We start from the raw sequence: 21,408 nt of genomic DNA on the forward strand, positions 1-21,408 counted from the left end.
ATTTATACAGACACGGCTCGCAAAGGTGCCAAGAGCAGACACCTCCCTCACTCATTCTGTTACTGACAGAATAACTGAATAAATTCATTTTATTAAGTCCACATGTTCCAATGGTTGCAGAAACACTTACTGGGCAATTTTAACAAAATTGACCTTATTGTTTGTCCAAAAAAGACAATAATTAAAACTCACACCATTTGAATTGTGAAAATTGAAAGTTTTACTGGGAGGTAGATAAGGAAAACAGAAGGGAGCAGAAGTACAGGACCCACTGACCTGAAAGCACCAAAGTCTTCTAGAATTTTTATTTTTTTTTTTTTTACTTTGGAACAAATGGTAGTTGTCATGACATCTTAATCCTAAACTCCTGGTTTATGAAAAGACATTGGTTATGTTAAGTTGAGAGGTTCTTAAAAGATTCAAATAAAATGTTAAAAATATAAGACTTCAAATAATCAAACATGTTTTGCCTTACAAAATTAATTCTATTGTCAAGGGATACAGCTGGTAAGGGCTGATGATTGCTATTATTATTTAAACAGAGTGTCAGGAAGCACCAAGGCGGAGGACACAAGTGCGGGCAAAACTGAGGTTTTAATAAATCAAATAAACAAAAGAAGCTTTACACAGACAGGTGTACCAGGAGACCAGAGGGGAGTGCACACAGGTAACGGAGAAGCTTGGAAACACGGAACTATTCCAAAACACACAACAGGAGACCGGCTCAGTAGACATGTGGAAAGTGTAGACTTTGCACTGACTGATCCGACGGAGGGGTTTAAATAGGGAGATGTGTAATGGGAAACTAAAGTGAGGGCAGGTGTGCAGGAGGAGAGTGACCAGGCCGGTGATTAGTAAACCGGCGACGCTGAGCGCGGAATGGCTGAGACTGGCGAGGGAGGAGATGAGGTTGTTACACAGAGGGCATTTATAAATGTTAATTGACAATAGGTTGCACTCTTATAGGTTTCTTATTAATGGTGGGACCACTGTAAGTAGTAAATGTTGGTAATGACTAATGCAGAAATATCTTATATTTAGACCGCTTTTAATTGACACTGAGAATGTAAGGATATACTTATATGTTAAATGGTTCTTATATGTGAACTGTTTCATCACTACCTCTTCCTGTATCTCAGACTCCTAAGACTCAGCAGTCTGCACTTTCTGTCCCCATGTAATGGGATGATCTTGCCATGGACGTAAGAACCACAGAATCATGCCGTATTTTCTACCAGTGACTGAAAACTGGTCTTTTTAGACTACCACTACTACTGATGCGCTGTCACAAACACTCACAAAAACAATTGTAGCACGTTTTCAAGGAGAGGTCCTATATTTGATGGCAGCATATTTTAAGTCCTCTTCTCTCTGTGAAAGCAAATGTTGCAAGTCAGCATTCAGGATAAACACTGTGACGGTATTTCTAATTATGAATAGGGGCTGGTGGAAGATTTTAGCTGTTTTCCAAGCTTAGACTTGAGAGCAAGTTTCATTTTTTTTCTCTCATGTGCTCAACTCTGTCTCCATTTTTGGGGCCATTTATTGACCTGAATATTATTTTTCCTTTCACAGTCACCTGTTCTTTTGTAAATATACATATATGTTTTGTTTTGTTTTTTTACAATAAAACATGTCATTGTAACAGATGAGTTTTTTCCCTGTGCTTCTCTGCATCAAATTGTCATAGGGGCATGGCTGAATATACATCGATATTATGACAAGCAAATTGTCTTTAGCTAGGAAGTCTTATATGAGTGTACAAGACACAGTTCTATGAGTATTTAAGGTTTTGCTGAAGACCAAATGGTTTTGGAGAGACAGATCTTGATCTTTGTTTTCTATAGAGGTGGATATCTTCACAGCCTGGATCATTTTTTCCTTGTTTTGATTTGGGCTAGGTGTCCTTTGTTAGCCTAACTCCCTACCCCTTACTCCCTTCCATGTCAACATGATACTTCCCCTGTTAGAGAGAGTGGAGCGCAGAGTCTGATAGAGATGTTACATTAAACAGAACACATTAAAAACTGTGTTTGAGGGGTCCACTGGGGTTTACTCATTAATCTTAAACAGTACTTAGCAGCATAACTACAGTCTCTGTTAGTACTCTGGAGTGTAAAGATTACTATAAAGTAGTAGGTAATTGGTTGGCTCAGTATTTATTATATAAGTTTAGCATAGTATTTCATTATTTGGTATTGAGATTAAGAGCATAAACTTCAATCATGACCACTACATGGTCCAGTCCAGCAGGTTGTAGTAATGCACCTAGAGATGATCTGCTGACTACTAACAAAAGAATAAAGAAACAGGTACCATTAGATATGAACAAAGGAGTAATTGTCAGTCTTTTTCAGTATATAAAAATGTATGACATTTGAATGAAAAGCATCGTGATGAACATAGAGAGAGGTTATGTAAGAGAGATGGAAAAGTGGTCTTTGGATTAAAGTTGAAGAATTTCTCTTGTTAAAGGTGACTGTACAGTCTCCGCAGGGATGGAGATGCGTCAACCCACTAGAGGAAGTATATATCTGGGCTTGATGGAAGAAATGAAGTGGACACCAGTACTTGAAAATTAAACAGTGGTTTTGTCTAATTGGCTTATTAACGTTATTGAAAAACTGAGTTATGAAACAAACTAAATAAGCAAATGATATGGATAAATAATGAAAATTATTTCAGTACTATTTCACCAAAACAAATATAAAGCAACAGAGCCAGTACTCTGCTCACAATAATGCAAAAATAATACAAAAACAAAAATAAGGCAACTTTAGCAAAGTCGGCCACATATACATCACAGTTTACTCCAATGAACGTCATCAGTCTCAATCTCCTCACTCACTAACTCCTTTAATAAATGACTTATAATATATCTAGATAAGGAAATCTTTAGTGCTGGTTTAGTGAATAACACACATTCTGTAACCCTTAGTGTAATTTATCTAATTCCGTCAATCATTAAACTTACTGACCATGAGGAGCGATCCAGCATTAGGCCTATGCTTTAACATAGATCAGGGGTGAATTACATGTTGAGAACTCCTGAATAAATGAGGATTACATTCTACTAGATCTGTAAGAGAAGTGTGTGTATGTGTCAGGCTCTCTGGTGAGACTGATCACATGATCATGTAAAAGAGACTGAATATATAGAGACAACCCTGAGTGGCAACAAGAATTTTAACCAAGAATGCAAAAGCTTTGTTTGAGAGACAAAATGTCTTTAAAACAAATGAACACAATATAGTTTGATAACATACTGTACTACAGTGTACTACTGTTCAGACCAACTTATTTGCTGATAAAGTGAATAGTATCCTCATTAGCTTAATGGAATACTGACTCTTTCTGGTATCTACATAAGATGATAATAATAATAATAATAATAATAATAATAATAATAATTAATAATAATAATAATAATAATTATAATAAAGTCTTCTAAAAGTATTGTAGAAGCAGAGGGGAAAAAAAACAATTTGAAAAATGTATCTGGAACTTCACAGACCAACCACCAATCAAAGGAAACAAGAAATATAATGGCTACACCTTGTGAAATATCTTTAAGATTTAACAATGTGATGATTTCCCAACTTCCATGGCGACTATTACTTGGGACTTATGTTTTATAATGCTATCATACTTTACGCCTACTTTTAAAGGTGCAAAAGAGCTTCAGATCATGAGGCTATAGATCAGCTTTGTTGTCATGGTGAAAGGGATGTTGTTTTGCTGATCATTGTTCATGCATATTTAGCGTCTGCTGAATGAATAAATGCAAATATAAAGAATGAAAACAGGCAATGCGCAATTCATCGTTTAGATTCATGCCAGAAACGTCAGTTTTAGTGTAAAAGTTAAATGAAAATGGCATTGCTAAACAGTTCTCTTTCAGATGTATTGACTGTAGTTAACAGACATGCAAAAAAAAAAAAAAATCTTTAGGATGATATTGGGTCTTTAAAGAATGGAAATAAGCAATATACATAATTTCAGCACAGTTTTATATTGTGATTTCTAATTCATACTCAACAGAATAGCTGATATATGCATTAACACACACACACACACACACACAAAACACACAAAAATGCTGAACTATATGGCACCTTACAAGAAAACCAACACACAGCTGACACAGCAACAAAAGGATGCCCCGTCACACTGTAAATCAGCATTTACTGTGCTCACTATCTAGAGGTGTATTTGGGCTGGGCTCCACCTGAACTCACTCCAGTCCTCTGTCAGAAGGATGATTCAGCAACGATGAGAGGCTACTGAAGTCCACTCTTTATTAAAACTTTAGCTGAACACAAATACGTATCAGTGTGGTCTCTGTACAAAGGAACACAAAGGAATAGAGAAATTATAATCAGTACATAGGAGTCTAATACCGGCCACTAGATGGCGTCTAGACTGTATCTAATTAACTTTTGCTTCCTTGAACAGTGTCTCAAGGTTTTTCCAGAACAAGCGCGGTCACCATGTTGGACAATAATGATCGCTGGTTACGGAAGTTGCAATTAAATTCATTTGACTGGAACAAATGTATAAAGCACCACAAACATATTTTCATGAACAAATATTCACCCACGGATGCTACCATACAGGAATACACATGATCTGAGATATAAATATATGCCTTGTCAGAAGTCCTGACAGGCTAGTAACTATATTATCTATCAAACCAATATTCAATGGGATGTAATATAAACCGGTTAACTGAGCACGGACATAATACTGGGACATATACGCATGTTGCAAAAAAAAAAAAAAAAACTTGCGACACATTGCTCATTTAAATATTGCCTCATGCTAACTTTCCTGTTAATCCCTTTGTTAGGATACACTTCGCAGCAAGTAGCATCTGTAACAACATGCAACATGTAAAATACAAAATGAAAAGGAAGTTCTCCTATTTTGCATCTACGCACACACACATGGCCCAAAAGCAGACCAGCGAACACAAATTAAGCATGAGTTAGTATGCAAATCACATCAGGGCTTGGCAGCAGTGCAACAACTAAACTGATAGAGCTCAGTGATGACGCAACACGCGTCATAGCCCGACGATTTTATTAAACCAGTCATCACGTGAAAATGCATCTTTTGCACCTTTGGATGGAGCTGATCAAGGGGACAAACAAACTGGTTAGGTGAATTTGGTGAATTTACATGGTTGGGTAACTTACATGGATCAGTACACTAGAATGATCTCACAAAAAACAAAAAACAAAAAAAAAACACCCACTTTAACGCTTCACAAGAAAACAGCACACAGTAGACACATAGCAGCACGTAGCAGACAAAGACAGAAAGTGACAGGGCTTTCTGCTAGAAACATAGAAATGTATGTCTACAAGAGGACGTCTGTATAGGAATGAAACCATCTGTACTTTACTGACACACTGTCACACTGTGATTAGTATTTACTGAGTTGCGTGAAAAGTTCAGCTCATATGATAGAGCTGATTAGAAAACTGATAGCACTGTTTTGGTGAATTTGGTGAATTTATTTGGTTTGGTAATGTAGGTTATGCTTTGAAAGATGCTTCACTTCGAAAGGAGAAATATTCATGTCTTTGTTTTAGTGAAGAGCATGCCTTTTCATAATGTTACTTTCTAATTACTTCCCTCTACTATTTTGAGACTGGTAACTATAGAGATACAAAACGCCCCCATTTCAACAACTGTTTCTGATATTCCAGTATTTGTGAGGGGACTTGCTTTCCTAAACCGTTCTGAATTCTACACAAGTTAAAACACACAGCACAGTGCAGTAGAGAGAGGACAGAGCAGGACTGATGTGACTCACACGCCCAAGTCTGTGTTTGCACAATAATGTTGGATTAACCTTTGGTTTATAAAACAATGTTTGTCAACAGAAGTGTGTTGCTTTAGTTCAACCACTTAAACAAAACATACAAGTGTAATTATACTCATTGAGAGTAAATTATGAGTTCTCTGATATGGGTTCTCTCATACTAACTATGTTCAGTGTAAATCAGAGTAATCATGTGTTCACAAGTTTTCATAATGATCAGAAAAGAACAAGTGCCAATCACATGTTTAACTTTAATCAGGTAAGTATTTCATAAATCAGCATTACAGCATTGACAGAATGAAAAATACATCTGCAATTATCAATATCTTTTCCTCTGTAATAATGATATTATATAACATAATCTGGGATTACACACAATTTCTTACTGAACCATTTTATCATTGATTTAGTTCTTGTCATGAATCTCCACTCCAACAACAGCTGTGCCTTCATTGCTCATGTTAGCCCTGATCTCCATTGATTCCCATGTGTACACTATACTAGGCTCTGTGGCCTTGGCACGCTCGAACCTAGAGTCAGAATCATAGTACATGAGATCGTAGAGCGTGCGGTCACATTTCTGAGTTTTGTCAAAAATGCCCACTGCCATCCAGTTCTTGTAGAGGTTGTAGTCATAAGGCACAGAGAACATGATAGCCAGCAGTTTATTAGAGCTACTATTACTCTTCAACAGCTCGTAAGTCAACACACCCACGGCCCCTCTGGCAGCGCCTGCTGTTTTGGAGAAGGCACACTCCGCCGTTGCCTTGACGTCCACAGTGGGTGCGGGACGCTGCTTGGTCTCGCCGCTGTGCATCCAGACTCTACATAAATAAACATAATTCAGTTTTCATGAAATGAAATATGTGTCTGCTATCATCACCTTTAAACATTAAATTAACTGGTGTAATTACACATGTAGAAATGAGTGTAATGAAAATATTATGCTCACGTTACACTGATCACTTACATAATCATCAATTAAAAGTGCCTTTAGACTCTTAGGCCTGATTTAGTCCTAATTTAATACTGTAGAGATTGAAACTTAAGTGCGTTCTTACTTGGGATGGGCAAATGAGTAGACACTGCTGCCATTTTCAATTTTTATGGTGCAGCTGCGATGAACGGCATCTATGAAACCTTGGCCAAACTCCACAGCTTCCGACACAGCCCCAATAAATTCCATTTCCCAGTGTTGAATCGTTACTTCTTACTGGAGAATGAGAGACTGACACACACACACACACACAAACACACACACACACACACACATTAACTGGTGCAGACTAAGAAGCTCCAGAGTAGAATATCAAAAAGGAATCATTTCAGGTCAGCAAGAATGTGACAGTGTCACCTTAGTAACTTCTTTATTCACTTACACAGTTCACTTACACTCTGAAAGAGAACCCATTATTAAGACAGCCTTATTAAAGAGAACTCATTATTAAGCCATATAAAGAGGAAAAAAGGAAAGTTGGAATAAAAAAAGCAATGTTGTATCCAGAAGACAGAAAAGAAAAGAAAAAAAAAAAATCGACAGCACATCTTTTCATATGAAGATCTCAGAACTCACCTCCTGTGGAACAATGTGCTGTGGCTCTTTTCACCGTGTTATATACACACTGTGAGTCTCCTTACCAAAACCCCGCCCTCAACAACACACCAATACACACATGCAGCCACTTAATGCATGCCTGTCCATCTCAGCACATCAGTATAAAAATATATGAGATTACAGAATTAAGATTTGAATGGAGGGGTTTCCACCGTGAAGATTTTCTGCAAGCATTAGAATCAGATTACATTTTTCCATGTACTCACAGCTGCAGTGGACAGGTGACCTGTTCAGAGTTTTTCAACACAGAGCCCTTAACCTCCAACAAGGACGAACACACACACACACAAACACACAGTCATACACTATTTGTGTGTCTACTGCCCCTGCCTTGTCTCTGATATCACTGACCACTGTGGACCAAACCCTGCCCCCACTCTCTCCTGCTCTTCATGATGGTGGTGTTACCATCTGCGTTGTGTATCACACTGGGCTCCAACCAGCGACCCTCGGGATGGGAGGCGAGCGTGCTAGCAAGGAGGCTAAAACCGATGGGTGCTAGCATCAGTCACTAGTACGCCTCTTAAGGTGTCGGGGGAGTGCGGTATATTCACTGCGCAGCACTCTACTCGCTGGCTACTGTTACACCAGCACACACACATACACACACACACACATGAAAAAACCACAAGCCCACCATATTACACTCTACAACCATACCATGCACAGCCATCACTGCCAAAGTTATGGCCTGAGATGAAATTAACTTTTTCTTACTTCACGACAAATGGCATGCTCTTCCCTTATAGGAAGACAGATATGAATATTTCTGTTTCCAAAGTGAAGCATCTTTCAAAACACGACACCCCTTACCAACTCAAACAAATTCATCAAATTCGCCAAAACAGTGAGACTGATCTTCTGATCACATGAGTTTAACTTTTCACGTAACTCAATAAATACTAATTAGAGTGTGACACTGCATCAGTTTTCTTTGTATTCAGGCAAAGTAGCGTGCAGGTAGTTTCATTCAGCCCTGTGACTTTCTGTCTTTGTCTGCTACGTGCTGCTACGTGTCTGCTGTGTGCACTTTTCTTGTAAAGCGCCATGTAGTTCAGCATTTCTGTGGGTTTTTGTTAACTCATAGGATGCATTCTGGGTATGCTTAGTTTTTTTGCTGAAATATTCGGACATTGGTGCAAGGGACGTATTTTTTTATATAACTGTAAATTTTATTGTTTGATAAAGAATGACTAAATAAATACTGATTGACAATGTGACTGGACATCGGTTTTATTTGAGTGCTTTCATTTTGTTGTCTTTGTGTCCAGACAAAATAAAGTGGAGGTGGTTTTCTCCACATACAGATATCTTCTTTAAAACAGTCAAGAAGACCTTTCACTTTCTGTCTTTGTGTGAAATGTTACGTGCGCCTACTCACCGTGTCAGCTCCGTGTTCCTTTCCTGTAAGGCGTCATCTAGTTCAGCATTTCTGTATGTTTTGTGTTAACATGGAGGGTGTTAATGCATATATCAGCTGTTGTGTTGGGTATGAATTAGAATTGTTTAGCTGTAATTCAGCATTAGAACAGAGGAAATCCAGGTAAAGCTGAAGGGAGTAAGACAGGGAACTACAGACAGATACAGGTAGACACATTTAGGGGCAGGCAGGGGCCAGGGGCATCGCGAGACATAGAGCTCTACTAGGGCACAGACCCCCCCATTACTCAAATCACACAGTTTTTTTTTTTTTTTCTTGAGTTCCTGCTGCATGTATGAAATGTGCTATACAATGTGCTATATAAACTGCCCTTGCTTAGCCCACTATTACTGTCACTGCCATACTGCTGTTGGCTGCATTTGAAATGCCATACTAGCGTACTACATATAGCATACTGGCCCAGTATACACTGCGTACTCCACACTACTCCCCACCTTAGTATATATGAGAACTTTCATGTAGTGTTCTTCACAGTCACATAACCAAAACGTCCTAAATGACAACGTTGCATCACTGGATGCAGTAACCGAGAAAGTGAGCTCTGGTTGTATACTTGAAATTTTCACCAGAGTAGTACATCATTTTTAATCAGCTTTTGTGAGGCTTGGTCTGAAGATCATCTGAGTCATTTATGAGGGAGATTGGACAAAATTTGTAGCCTGCGAAAAATTTTAAAACTCTTTCATAAAATCCAATATGGCAGAAAATCCAAAATGGCTGAAATTGATTTCATGGGGTGTGTTGAACTCGGCTTGGTCCAAGGAATCCAGTGGTACTTCATTTTTGATAATTGAGCATACAGTTCAAAAGTTACGTGCGCCAACCCTATGTTTTGGGTTTGAAAGCAAACTTAATTCTGCTGACTAACAAGTTGGCTTCAAAAGTTAGACTGAAAGTAGCAAAGGATTCCTCAAGCTCTTTCTCTCCCGTGCAGAAGTTGGTGCCCTGGTCACAAAGAATCTTACAAGGCTTCTACAATTTACAATTTACAATTTAGTTATTTGGCAGACGCTTTTTACCAAAGCGACTTACAATCAGTGCATCAGTCGGATTTCTAATACCTTCAACAGAGATCACAATAAGACTGAGCGTCAAATTGCCCCTTTGCATTGCGCCCCTGGAATACTTTGACAAACGCAAATACAAGACAAAGGTTTTTTTTTTTTTTTTTTTTCTAGGAAAGGTTAGGCATTGGGGGGCAGGTGTGTTCTAAAGAGGTGGGTTTTCAGTTTCCTGCAGAAGATGGTAAGAGATTCCGCAGTCTTGACTGCATGGGGTAGGTCATTCCACCACCTCGGGGCAATGGCGGAGAAGAGGCGTGGTCGGGAGGAGCGGCTGCCGGGTTCCCGGAGTGAGGGGACCCTCAGTTGTCTGGAGGTCGTGGAGTGGAGGGTCCTAGTTGGGGTGTATGGAGTTATAAGAGACTGAAGGTATGATGGGGCGGAGCCTGTTGTGGCCAGGTAGGCCAGCACAAGTGTCTTGAACTGGATGCGGGCAGCTACCGGAAGCCAGTGGAGCGCAGTAAGCAATGGAGTGACATGAAAGTGCTTAGGGAGGTTGAATACCAGGTGTGCAGCAGCATTCTGCACGAGCTGGAGCGGCCTGATGGCGCAGGCTGGCAAGCCAGCCAGTAGAACGTTGCAGTAGTCCAGGCGGGAGATGACAAGCGCTTGGACCAGGAGCTGGGTCGCCTGTTGTGTGAGGAATGGGCGAATTTTCCTGATGTTGTATAGGGCGAATCTGCAGGATCGTGTGACTGCTGCGATGTGACCGGAGTATATCAGCTGGTTGTCGAGGGTTACGCCAAGGTTTTTGGCTGCTGTGGTGGGGAACACCACAGATCCCTCGATGGTGATTGCAGTGTCGATCGCTGGGGAGTTCTTAGCAGGAAAAAACAAGAGCTCCGTTTTCTCCGGGTTGAGTTTGAGATGGTTAGCAGACATCCAGGAGGCAATGTCAGCTAGGCTGGCTGCGATGCGAGGTTGAACCTGGGAGTCAGAGGGGGGGAAGGAGAAGAACAGCTGTGTGTCATCAGTGTAGCAGTGGTAAGAGAGGCCATGGGTGGAGATAACCTGGCCAAGTGATCTGGTGTAGAGAGAGAAGAGGAGTGGACCAAGTACCAACCCTTGTGGGACACCTGTGTGTAAAGGGCGGGTGGAGGAGACCGATTCCCTCCAAGAGACCTGGTAGGAACGGTCCGACAAATAGGACTTGAACCATGCGAGTGCAGAACCCGCGAAGCCCAGCCCAGCAAGGGATGAGAGGAGGATCTGGTGGTTGACCGTGTCGAATGCTGCGGAGAGGTCTAGGAGTATGAGGACAGAGCTGAGAGACTTCGCTCTGGCCAAGTGGAGCTCCTCCGTGACAGCAAGGACCGTCTCGGTGGAGTGGCTGACTTTGAATCCGGATTGATTCTAATCCAGGAGATTGTACTGCAGAAGATATGGTGAGAGTTGGTTATATACTGCACGTTCCAAGGTTTTGGAGAGAAACAGTAGGAGAGAGACTGGACGGTAGCTACTGACATCAGCAGGGTCTAGGGTGGGCTTCTTGAGCAGTGGCTTGACCCGTGCTCTCTTCAGGGCAGAAGGAACCGTACCAGTAGATAGGGAGCTGTTGATCAAGGACGAGATGAAGGGCAGAATGTCGTCCGAGATGACCTGAAAGAGAGGGGAGGGGATGGGATCAAGAGGACAGGTAGTAGAACGATGGGATTTGATAAGTAAGAGAGCTTCAGCGTCAGATAGAGGGGAGAAGGAGGAGAAGATAGCGGGGCGGGGGGGTGGGGGGTGGTGCAGGATCCGAGGTGTTAGTGTATTCCTCATCTTGTTTAATTCTGGGGCTCCACCTTCACGATATTTCACTCAAAATACTTAACTCTGCTGGAGCAGAAGGCTGGTTTAAAGACTCGAAGTTCAGCTGGAGGACAGTCTTATCTGTAAATACAGGCCGACAGGTAGATGTAGCAGTGACTGGGAGTGTTTGAGGCACCAAACCAAACTGAGCAAAGAACATTGTTGAGTGAGATAAAGATTTTTGAGCTGCTTTTCAGATCGGAGGTATGGAGGATGGAGCACCAAAGTATAGCAGAACATTAAAGTAGCATCACTGAGGTACAGTTTGGGTGTTGGGAGTATTAATGGGGCATGGTTATGATGAATTCATGACCAATTATAGTTACGGGCTGCATTTCAGTCTGGAAGCAGCTAAGAATAGTCGCGTGGTGGTAAATTCATCAGGGCATGTATGGTAATAGCAGCACTCACTGTCGGTAGCAAGAAAACATTTTCTTTAAGTCTGTTTCATAAAATTAAAAACAAAACAAAATGGAAGAAAGCAAAAACAAAAACATACCCTCGGATCTGTGAAAGCTTTTTTTATTCTCACATAAAAAGGCCCAAAAAATGTCAGTGATTGGATTGTCTGATTAGCCAAGATACTGTAAGAGCTAGTTAGAAAATGAACTGTAATTACTCTATATATTGCCTAGGGACTATTCAGTTCAGAATTGATCCGAGAGCTCTACCATTTCACCATCAGGTTAAATGTGGCGTAGTTTTAAAAGCTATAGGAATCATGGGAATATGGTGTCATATTTAGATATGTTTGCCAAGCTTTGTTTGATTACAGAATGCCAAGACTTGGTAATGACAGGCATTTGAATTTGGATCCATTCACGTATCTTAATTTGATCTTTTTCATGGACAATCACCTGAAGTCATCATACATATACAAAAAAGGTTCATTCACACCTAGGGGTCAATTTAGTATCTCCAATTCGCCTGACTTGAATGTCTTTGGACTGTGGGAGAAAACCAGAGCTCCTGGAGAAACGGGAAGAACATGTAAGCTCCATACAGAAAGGACCCTGGCTGCCTGGCCAAGAATCAAACCGAGGACCCTCTTGCTGTGAGGTGACCATTCTAACCACTGCACCACCTCAGCTGTCCTAGTCTAAAATTGATTATAATTTTTATTAATGATTACTGTTGTGGAATACAGAAGAATGGAAATGTGCAATAGTTTAATGCCTTGAGTTGGGTTTTGTTGTTATTATTTGCATATGCAGGCTGTGACTTTTATGCCTAAAAAACATGCTGAGAATGTTCATAATGTATGTTGAAATACATATTGTTACGTCCTTGGATGTATTTTTTATTACCGCGCGTGTGTGTCCTCTGTCTCTATCTCTCCCTCTCGCTCCCCGCCCCATTTTCTTTTCAGGTTTGCTGGTGGGTCACGATTGGCTGGGGAACATCCGAGGGAAGTTTAAAAGACAACGGCTGCGTAAGACACATCTGGCGCAGAACCTCCTGTTTGACTCCTGCTGCCGCGTCTTTAGTTTTAGAACTCTTGTGACTCGTGAGTCCACATCCAGTTAAACTTGTAAATAGGTGTTAATAGTGCATTTTCATGTTGGTTTCTTTTGTGTTTGCTTTTTTATAGACAGCACACGTAGGGGGTGGGTGCCATTTCCGTTTAAACGTATTTTCTCCTGTTTATGTTAGTAAGGGAGGAAAGTTGAGTTGTCTTTTGGTATTTTAGTATTCTTTGGAGGTTATTCCCTTTTTCCTATTAGTTAGATGTGTTTTGTTTATTGTTTTGGCCTGGCTCACCCCCGAGGTCTTTTGTGTTTGTAAATGGTTATATATATAGTAATGAAAAAGCTGACTATTTTATATCGGTGTCTGTATTGGTGTTTTTGGGTTTACTCTGGTGGCAGGAGAAGGAGGTTTCTCCCACATATTTATGTTCACCCCACCCTAGACGGGGTCATAACAATATTTTCATAAAGATTAACATCTCTACATTTTTACCTTTATCTGTAGATGTGTCAGTGACAGCGACAGCAGTATGGCAGTGACAGTAATAGTGGGCTAAGCAAGGGAAGTTTATATAGCGTATTGTATAGCACATTTCACACACGCAACAGGAACTCAAGAAAAAAAACCCCTGTGTAATTTGAGTAATGGGGGGGTCTGTGCCCTAGTAGAGCTCTATGTCTAGCGACACCCCTGGCCCTGGCCTGTTAGCCCTAAATGGGTCTACCTGTATCTGTCTGTAGTTCCCTGTCTTACTCCCTTCAGCCTTACCTGGATTTCTTCTGTTCTAATGCTGAATTAGAGCTAAACGATTCTAATTCATACCCAACGCAACAGCTGATATACGCATTAACACCCTCCATGTTAACACAAAACACATAGAAATGCTGAACTAGATGACGCCTTACAGGAAAGGAACACACAGCTGACACAGTGAGTAGGCGCACGTAACATTTCACACAAAGACAGAAAGTGAAAGGTCTTCTTGACTGTTTTAAAGAAGATATTTGTATATGGAGAAAACCACCTCCACTTTATTTTGTCTGAACACAAAGACAACAAAATGAAAGCACTCAAATAAAACCGATGTCCAGTCACACTGTGAATCAGTATTTATGTAGTCATTCTTCATCAAACAATAAAACTTACCATCATATAAAAAATAATTCCCTTGCACCTTTGCATGGAGCTGATCAGAGGGCCAGACAAGCTGTTTAGCTGTTTTGGTGAATGTATATGGTTGGGTAATGTGTCATGTTTGGTGAATTTGCATTGTTGGGTAATGTGTCATGTTTGGTGAGTGTATATGGTTAGGTAATGTGTCATGTTTGGTGAATTTGCATTGTTGGGTAATGTGTCATGTTTGGTGAGTGTATATGATCCGGTAATGTGTCATGTTTGGTAAATGTATATGATTTGGTAATGTGTCATGTTTGGTGAATGTGTATTGCTGGGTAATGTGTCATGTTTGGTAAATGTATATGGTTGGGTAATGTGTCATGTTTGGTGAATGTGTATTGTTGGGTAATGTGTCATGTTTGGTGAATGTATATGATCTGGTATTGTGTCATGTTTGGTGAACGTGTATTGTTGGGTAATGTGTCATGTTTGGTAAATGTATATGATTTGGTAATGTGTCATGTTTGGTGAATTTGTATTGTTGGGTAATGTGTCATGTTTGGTGAAACCCTAACCCTAACCCTAACCCTAACCCTAGTGTTGGGTAATGTGTCATGCTTGGTGAATGTATATGGTTGGGTAATGTGTCATCTTTGGTGAATGTATATTATCGGGTAATGTGTCATGTTTGGTGAATGTATATTATCTGATAATGTGTCATGTTTGGTGAATGTATATTATCTGGTAATGTGTCATGTTTGGTGAATGTATGTGATTTGGGAATGTGTCATGTTTGGTGAATGTATGTGATTTGGTAATGTGTCATGTTTGGTGAATTTGTATTGTTGGATAATGTGTCATGTTTGGTGAACGTATATGATCTGGTAATGTGTCATGTTTGGTGAATGTATATGATTTGGTAATGTGTTATGTTTTAGATATGAAAAGTCTTTGTGCACTACACTGCAGTAATATGGTGAACCATTGAGAGGAAGTGGTTTAACCTGGCAGGGAGCAGTGATGAAAATCAGACTGATGTCAGAATATTCCAGTTAGAAAACTGAGCATACCCAGAGTACATCATAGGAGTTAATACAAAACCCACAGAAATGCTGAACATTTGAGTTCAGTCTCACTGTTTTGATGAACTTGATTAATTTATTTGGTTTGGTAATGTGTGTCATGTTTTGAAAGATGATTCACTGATTCACCAAAAACAGAAATATTCATATCCATCTTCCTATTTGTTGTGAAGTAGGAGAAAGTTTCTTAGGCCATCACTTTGTCAATGATGGCTGTGACTGGTATGGTTCTAAGTTCAAGTTCAAGTTCAAGTTCAAGTTCAAGTTCAAGTTCAAGTTCATATTTATGAAGAGCCCAAAATCACTGTGTACTGTCTTAGAGGGCTTTACATGCCCACAGGTTTACAGCAAAACAAAACAGGACGGCACACTCAGACCTAATCCTCAAAGAGAGCAATAAAAAAAAAACCTCCCCATAAAACCCAGGTGTAATAGGGAAAATGGAAGAAATCTTGAGAAAGACCACAGAAAGAGGAGACCCCTTCACGGCCAGACAGGTGTGTAATAGGTGCCAACCCAGTGGGCAATCACAAGAAATACAGATAAAATGTAAAAGAGAACACAGTAGTGGACAGAACAAAGATAGCAGCAGCAGCAGCAGGGGGCTCAACCACACAGTCACAGAAATGCAGGAAGGTGAGCAGCCATGAGGCCATCGCAGCCGCCAGCGCGAGGGGGAGGACAGTGATGAGAGGGATGACAGGGAGGGATGAATGGGATGGTGAGGTGGATGAGCCAGTGATGGGTGGGCGGGGCACACCTGAGAGGAAGGCAGCCGCATTCACACAAGGTACTCATGCTCAGACATCTGAGACACAGACATGCAGTAGATGAGGGAGGGAAAGGAGAGCATTAGTGGAGTACTGGGATTTGGCAAAGAATGAAAAATAAGGAATAAAGTGTGTGGAGGCACTGATTCAGCACAGTTAGTGGGTGTGGAAGGCACAGGAGGAGCAGGGCTACGCAGGAGGAGCAGGGCTACGCAGGAGGAGCAGGGCTAGGCAGGAGGAGCAAGGCTAGGCAGGAGGAGCAGGGCTACGCAGGGTAAGCAGGGGTACGCAGGGTGAGCAGGGGTACGCAGGGTGAGCAGAGGTACGCAGAGTGAGCAGAGGTACGCAGGGTGAGCAGGGGTACGCAGGGTGAGCAGGGGTACACAGGAGGAGCAGGGCTAGGCAGGAGGAGCAGGGCTAGGCAGGGCTACGCAGGAGGAGCAGGGCTACACATGGTGAGCGGGGCCAGGGACAGCAGGGCAAAGTCAGGCCTCCGACCTAAAGATGAAACCACATCCATGCAGCAAGACACAGACATCAACCACTCATACAGAGAGACGGGAGAGGGCTGTAGAGTGTAGTGGGCTTGTGGTTTGTGTGTGTGTGTGTGTGTGTGTGTGTGTGTGTGTGTGTGTGTGTGTGCCACGATCATGAAGAGCAGGAGACAGTGGTCAGTGATGTCAGAGACAAGGTAGGGGTTAGTAATCCAAAGTTTTGTTAACATGATATGGGAACAACAAGGGGTGGGGAAAAGTCGTAATACCTAAACAACCTACAGATCATACACCCTGGAAAAGCTGCCAGTCCATCACAGGGCAGACACACAGAGAAACACATATACACGCAGGGAAAATTTTGTATCTCCAGTTCACGTGACCTGCATGTCTTCGGACTGTGGGAAGAAACCCACGCAGACACGGGGAGAACATGCAAAGTCCACACAGAAAGGACCCTGGCCGCCCAGCCAGGAATCAAACCGAGGACCCTCTTACTGTGAAGCGACAGCACTACCCCGCGAAGCACTGTACACTCCACTCCCGTAATTCAATTTTAACAAATACCCCTTTAAAAAGGTGCCACCCAGTGGAGAGTTTTAGTAGTACAGCAACAACAAGTGAACCATAACAAGCACTCTGTGATTACTCACTCACTCACTCACTCATTATCCAAGCTGCTTATCCTGATTAGGGTCAGGGGGATGCTGGAGCCTATCCCAGTATTGACTCTGTGAAAGGCGGGGAAACACCCTGGAGAGGTTGCCGGTCCATTGCAGTCCACACAGTGATTAGCATAAGTTTAATTCGTCACTTTTATAATCTCAATCAGTTTTATTTTTTTCCCCTTGCAGTTTGTTATTTTCTCTCTCTCTTTCTTTCGTTCTTTCTTTCTTTCTTTGGTATTTCTCTACACACCTGAAATTCCAGTTACTAATAATAAATGAACAAAAATAATCAGTATTTTTTTTTTTCCTGGAATAAAGGAATGGCATTGATGAGACAAGCCTAGCTGCCCTACTTAACCACAATACCTCATGAAAAGATCCACTGTAACCAGTGTGTTTGTTGTGATATGTGGAATTGATTTTGTGAAAATAATCCTTACTAGACATCACCACAGCTTGGGCTGACTCTTTATTTCCCATACTGTAAAAGATATACAAGACTGAACAATGACTATCAGGATATCATGGTCACACACTGCTGTTGTATCATCTCTTTGATCTGCATTTGGATCACCGCAAAGCATCAGAAGTTTCTCTCCCAATGAAAGCAATTAAAACAAAATTCACTCAATGCTGATGATAATGTGCAGATATAATAAGATGTTCAGCATGGGATAAAAAAAAAAAAAAACTGAAATATGCATTACATAGTTATAAATTACATACCTTTATTGTAACATATAAACAATACAGTTCAGTGTTGCTGACAAGAAGATCACAGCTCACATTTTGAGAAATGACCAGAATGTTAGTCTATTATTCTGAAACTGTCATTGAAGTACTGTGTTATTGCAAAGATTCTCTGTAGGCTAAGCATAACATTCACTGCCCTGAGTAAGCTGTTGATGCACTTTGCTAAAGCTGTTTATCAGCGAGAATGCATAGTTTTTTAAAAGATAATTATTTTTAATGAATTCAGTATTTTTACTGAACAATCCTATTTCCAGAACTTTATAGTTTACTAGATATTCTTGTAAACTCCACAGTAGGCCTAAAATTTTAATAATAATTGGTGAATTAGTAAATTCTTAATATAAACAAAGTTGTGTATTTGTGATGTGATAAACAAAGTTATTTATTTGTGATGCGTCCATTCTTATGTTACAATCAATATGCGCTGGAAGTGAATTAAGTTACTTGCATTTTTATTTAAATATAATACAGCACCAAGTACATATGTAATGTGAAACTGTTTCTTTGGGTTTTCCAAAATCAGGACATAATTATTAACGTTGATTAGGTATGCTCTCACAGATTTTGTCTTATGGCTCCCATACAATTTTGGTGCTCTTGGTTTCGCAATGTTGTTAAACCCCCCAAAAACAGAGTATATTATATTTAAAATTCTCCCATATTAGACATCTAAAGTCTTTTGTGTATGGAAGCCCTAAGATGCCATGAATTCAATTTATATTAAGTTCTTATCGTGATAATTTGTTATTTTTCTTTGTTGAACAACTGTTTTTCCATGATAACCACATAATTAATTTGGGATCCCGAGAAAAGAACTGCTTTCCCGTGATAATGAATTAGTTATGTCATTCTAACAGGAAAACAAAGTTTCCTTTAATGAGAAACAGTAAATATAAAATAGTATATGGCAATGCTTTTTTACAATACATTTTTATAAATCGTACATACAGTTCTTTTTTTTGGGGGGGGGGGGGGGGGGGGTGCATTTAACCCATTCGAAATCACATGAATAATACATACATTAACAATTTTAGCACAATGAGGATTAACTGTCTGTATAACTATATAAATAACTGTCACAGGTGCATAAAATTATGAAAGTCAGATCATTTTATATACAACTCCAGTTTTGAAGAGTCCATACTTTTGAGCAGATCAGTCATTTTGGGAACAGATTATCTCCCTATTCATTTGACATAAGGCCAAAATTGATAAATGATTCTTCATAGCTTCTTGAGGTCAGTTTTATTTGGAATTTTGGTTCACTATCAGGTTCACATACTATTTTAATTGCAGCATCCCCCCAAGGTTTCAAACAATTTATTGCTATCCATAGGCGACAGAATATGACACTGGTTGCTATTTTACTTCTGACAATAATCACAGCAACGCGTGCCATGCTAACACTAGTTCAAATGTACACTTCATAATTGGTTTGCATTTGTAGTTGATTTGAATATGTATCTACAACTGATTGAAACTGTTTCGTTTCTCAAAGTAGCAGTAGCCATGTAGTGACTACCAAAACTGAATACTTTACATTTTTTGGGGGGTGAATAACAATGGAATGTTTAAGTTATGTATGCATCTTGCAACTCACCTCGTCCCACCCTGCCACCCACTTGCAGATCATGACCCATAGTTTAAATAATGCTGCTCTAAGACATGAATATTAGCCCCTCTATATGAATGTAATTTTGAGATAGAAGTTGAAAGATGTTGTAGAATATGTTTTTCTTTGTTTGTTTGTTTTGTTTTGTTTTGTTTTGATCATTTATCATTTCATAGAACCAATCAGAGGGAGCATCAGGAAAATAAACAGTCAAAGCCAGTGCCACAAACTAACATGTAGATAATTGTTTCAGGGTGAATGAAAATTGAAAATTTGATGATTTAGGCTGATAAATAGTCATGCAACTATTGCACGAGAAATTCCAACAGCAACCTGAGACACAAAAACTAAAAGCAATGAAAACAACACCACCACCGACAAAAATTTACAAAAGAAATAAAAACACTGGTTTTAGAACTAACTAATCCATTATAATGACTTTGACATATCACTTTTCCATGCAATTCCACTGAAGAAATGAATAAATAAATTAACCACGCGCTCTCTGTAAAATGCCTGAAAACATTAGGTCTGGGAGGTTGATGTTACGTATTCAGACATAATGTTTTTGTTTAGGGATGTGTAATTTTAGGAAGTGACATCTTATCCGATGGTGATGGTCTATTCCATCTGGCAAAGAGACACAGTGGTATCACGATAAACCATAAATCCTACATACATGGGCTCAATGAATGTGGTGTTCACTTTGTGTAAGAGTGTTTGTGTCTCATTGAAGATGCTGTAGAAGATCAGATTCCCAGCCGCCTGGTCTAAATACACTCCTATTCTGTCATAGACCTGAGGGAAACAGCCTTCAGCTGTCACTTTACCATTGTGCCAGAATGTGAATCCATCCTTCTTGCAGAAAAGGCTCAGCGCCTTGCTATTCGCACCTACACACACTTCATTCTTGTTGATATTCTTATGTGTAATTCCTATAAATACTCTTGACCCACTCCACTGCACCTCAAAGTAACAGTGCTCCATCAGAATCTCCTGACACAGAACCTGGGTATACACTTTAAATCTCTTGGGATGATCAGGATATGGCTGCTGTACATGAGTCCCTGTAACTGTCCTGTTTTTGTCAGACAGAGAGAGGAGTCTGTGTGCTGTGTTGGGCTCCAGCGTGAGCTGACAGGCATCTGTAGACAAGAGAGAGGTTATGATATCATATTATAATGGGGAATGACCATGAGAGCCATAAAACATTCAAATTACTGAGACTGTTCCATAAGGAAAGTGAAGAAAATATAACAAAAGCATGAGAAAGTTCACTTTTTGTAAGAGTGAAAATATAACAGTTGCCACGCACACACACACATACACACACACACACAGTATGTAGGCTGCACATACACAGTGTGAACATGCATGTGTATATGTGTATATGTGTGTGTGTGTGTGTGTGTGTGTGTATTTGTGTCAGTGTGCCTGTTCTTTTATATTGCTTATTATATTTTATATTGATGATTTATATCTGCTGGTACTTTATATAACATTGTGTTTAATTTATATCATGATTTATGTGTAATGATTTATTAAATTACACATTGCGTGATGATTTAATAAGCAATTAATACTTACATTTCCTAAGCCCAGGCTTCATTCTGCACTCTCCACCATGGTCTAGTCTATAGGCAAATGAAGACAGGTTGAATAGGAGTTATAGAGCCCAAACTACACTGTATTAGTGGGAGAG

At 40.1% G+C, this 21,408-nt stretch overlaps 1 protein-coding gene across 1 annotated transcript in view; it reads right to left on the reverse strand.

Moving 5' to 3' along the window:
• Positions 1-20,327: 20,327 nt before the first annotated feature.
• The window catches only part of LOC115806338 (NACHT, LRR and PYD domains-containing protein 12-like), a 14,553-nt gene continuing 13,472 nt past the window's right edge, over positions 20,328-21,408 (reverse strand). The window contains exons 12-13 of the mRNA XM_030767010.1: positions 21,294-21,340; positions 20,328-20,851 (exon numbers count right to left, since the gene is read on the reverse strand). Coding sequence (XP_030622870.1) covers positions 20,328-20,851; positions 21,294-21,340 — 571 coding nt within the window. The remainder of the gene's footprint in view (positions 20,852-21,293; positions 21,341-21,408) is intronic.

This window comes from Chanos chanos, chromosome 3 (genome assembly GCF_902362185.1).
Source record: "Chanos chanos chromosome 3, fChaCha1.1, whole genome shotgun sequence".
NCBI lineage: Eukaryota > Metazoa > Chordata > Actinopteri > Gonorynchiformes > Chanidae > Chanos > Chanos chanos.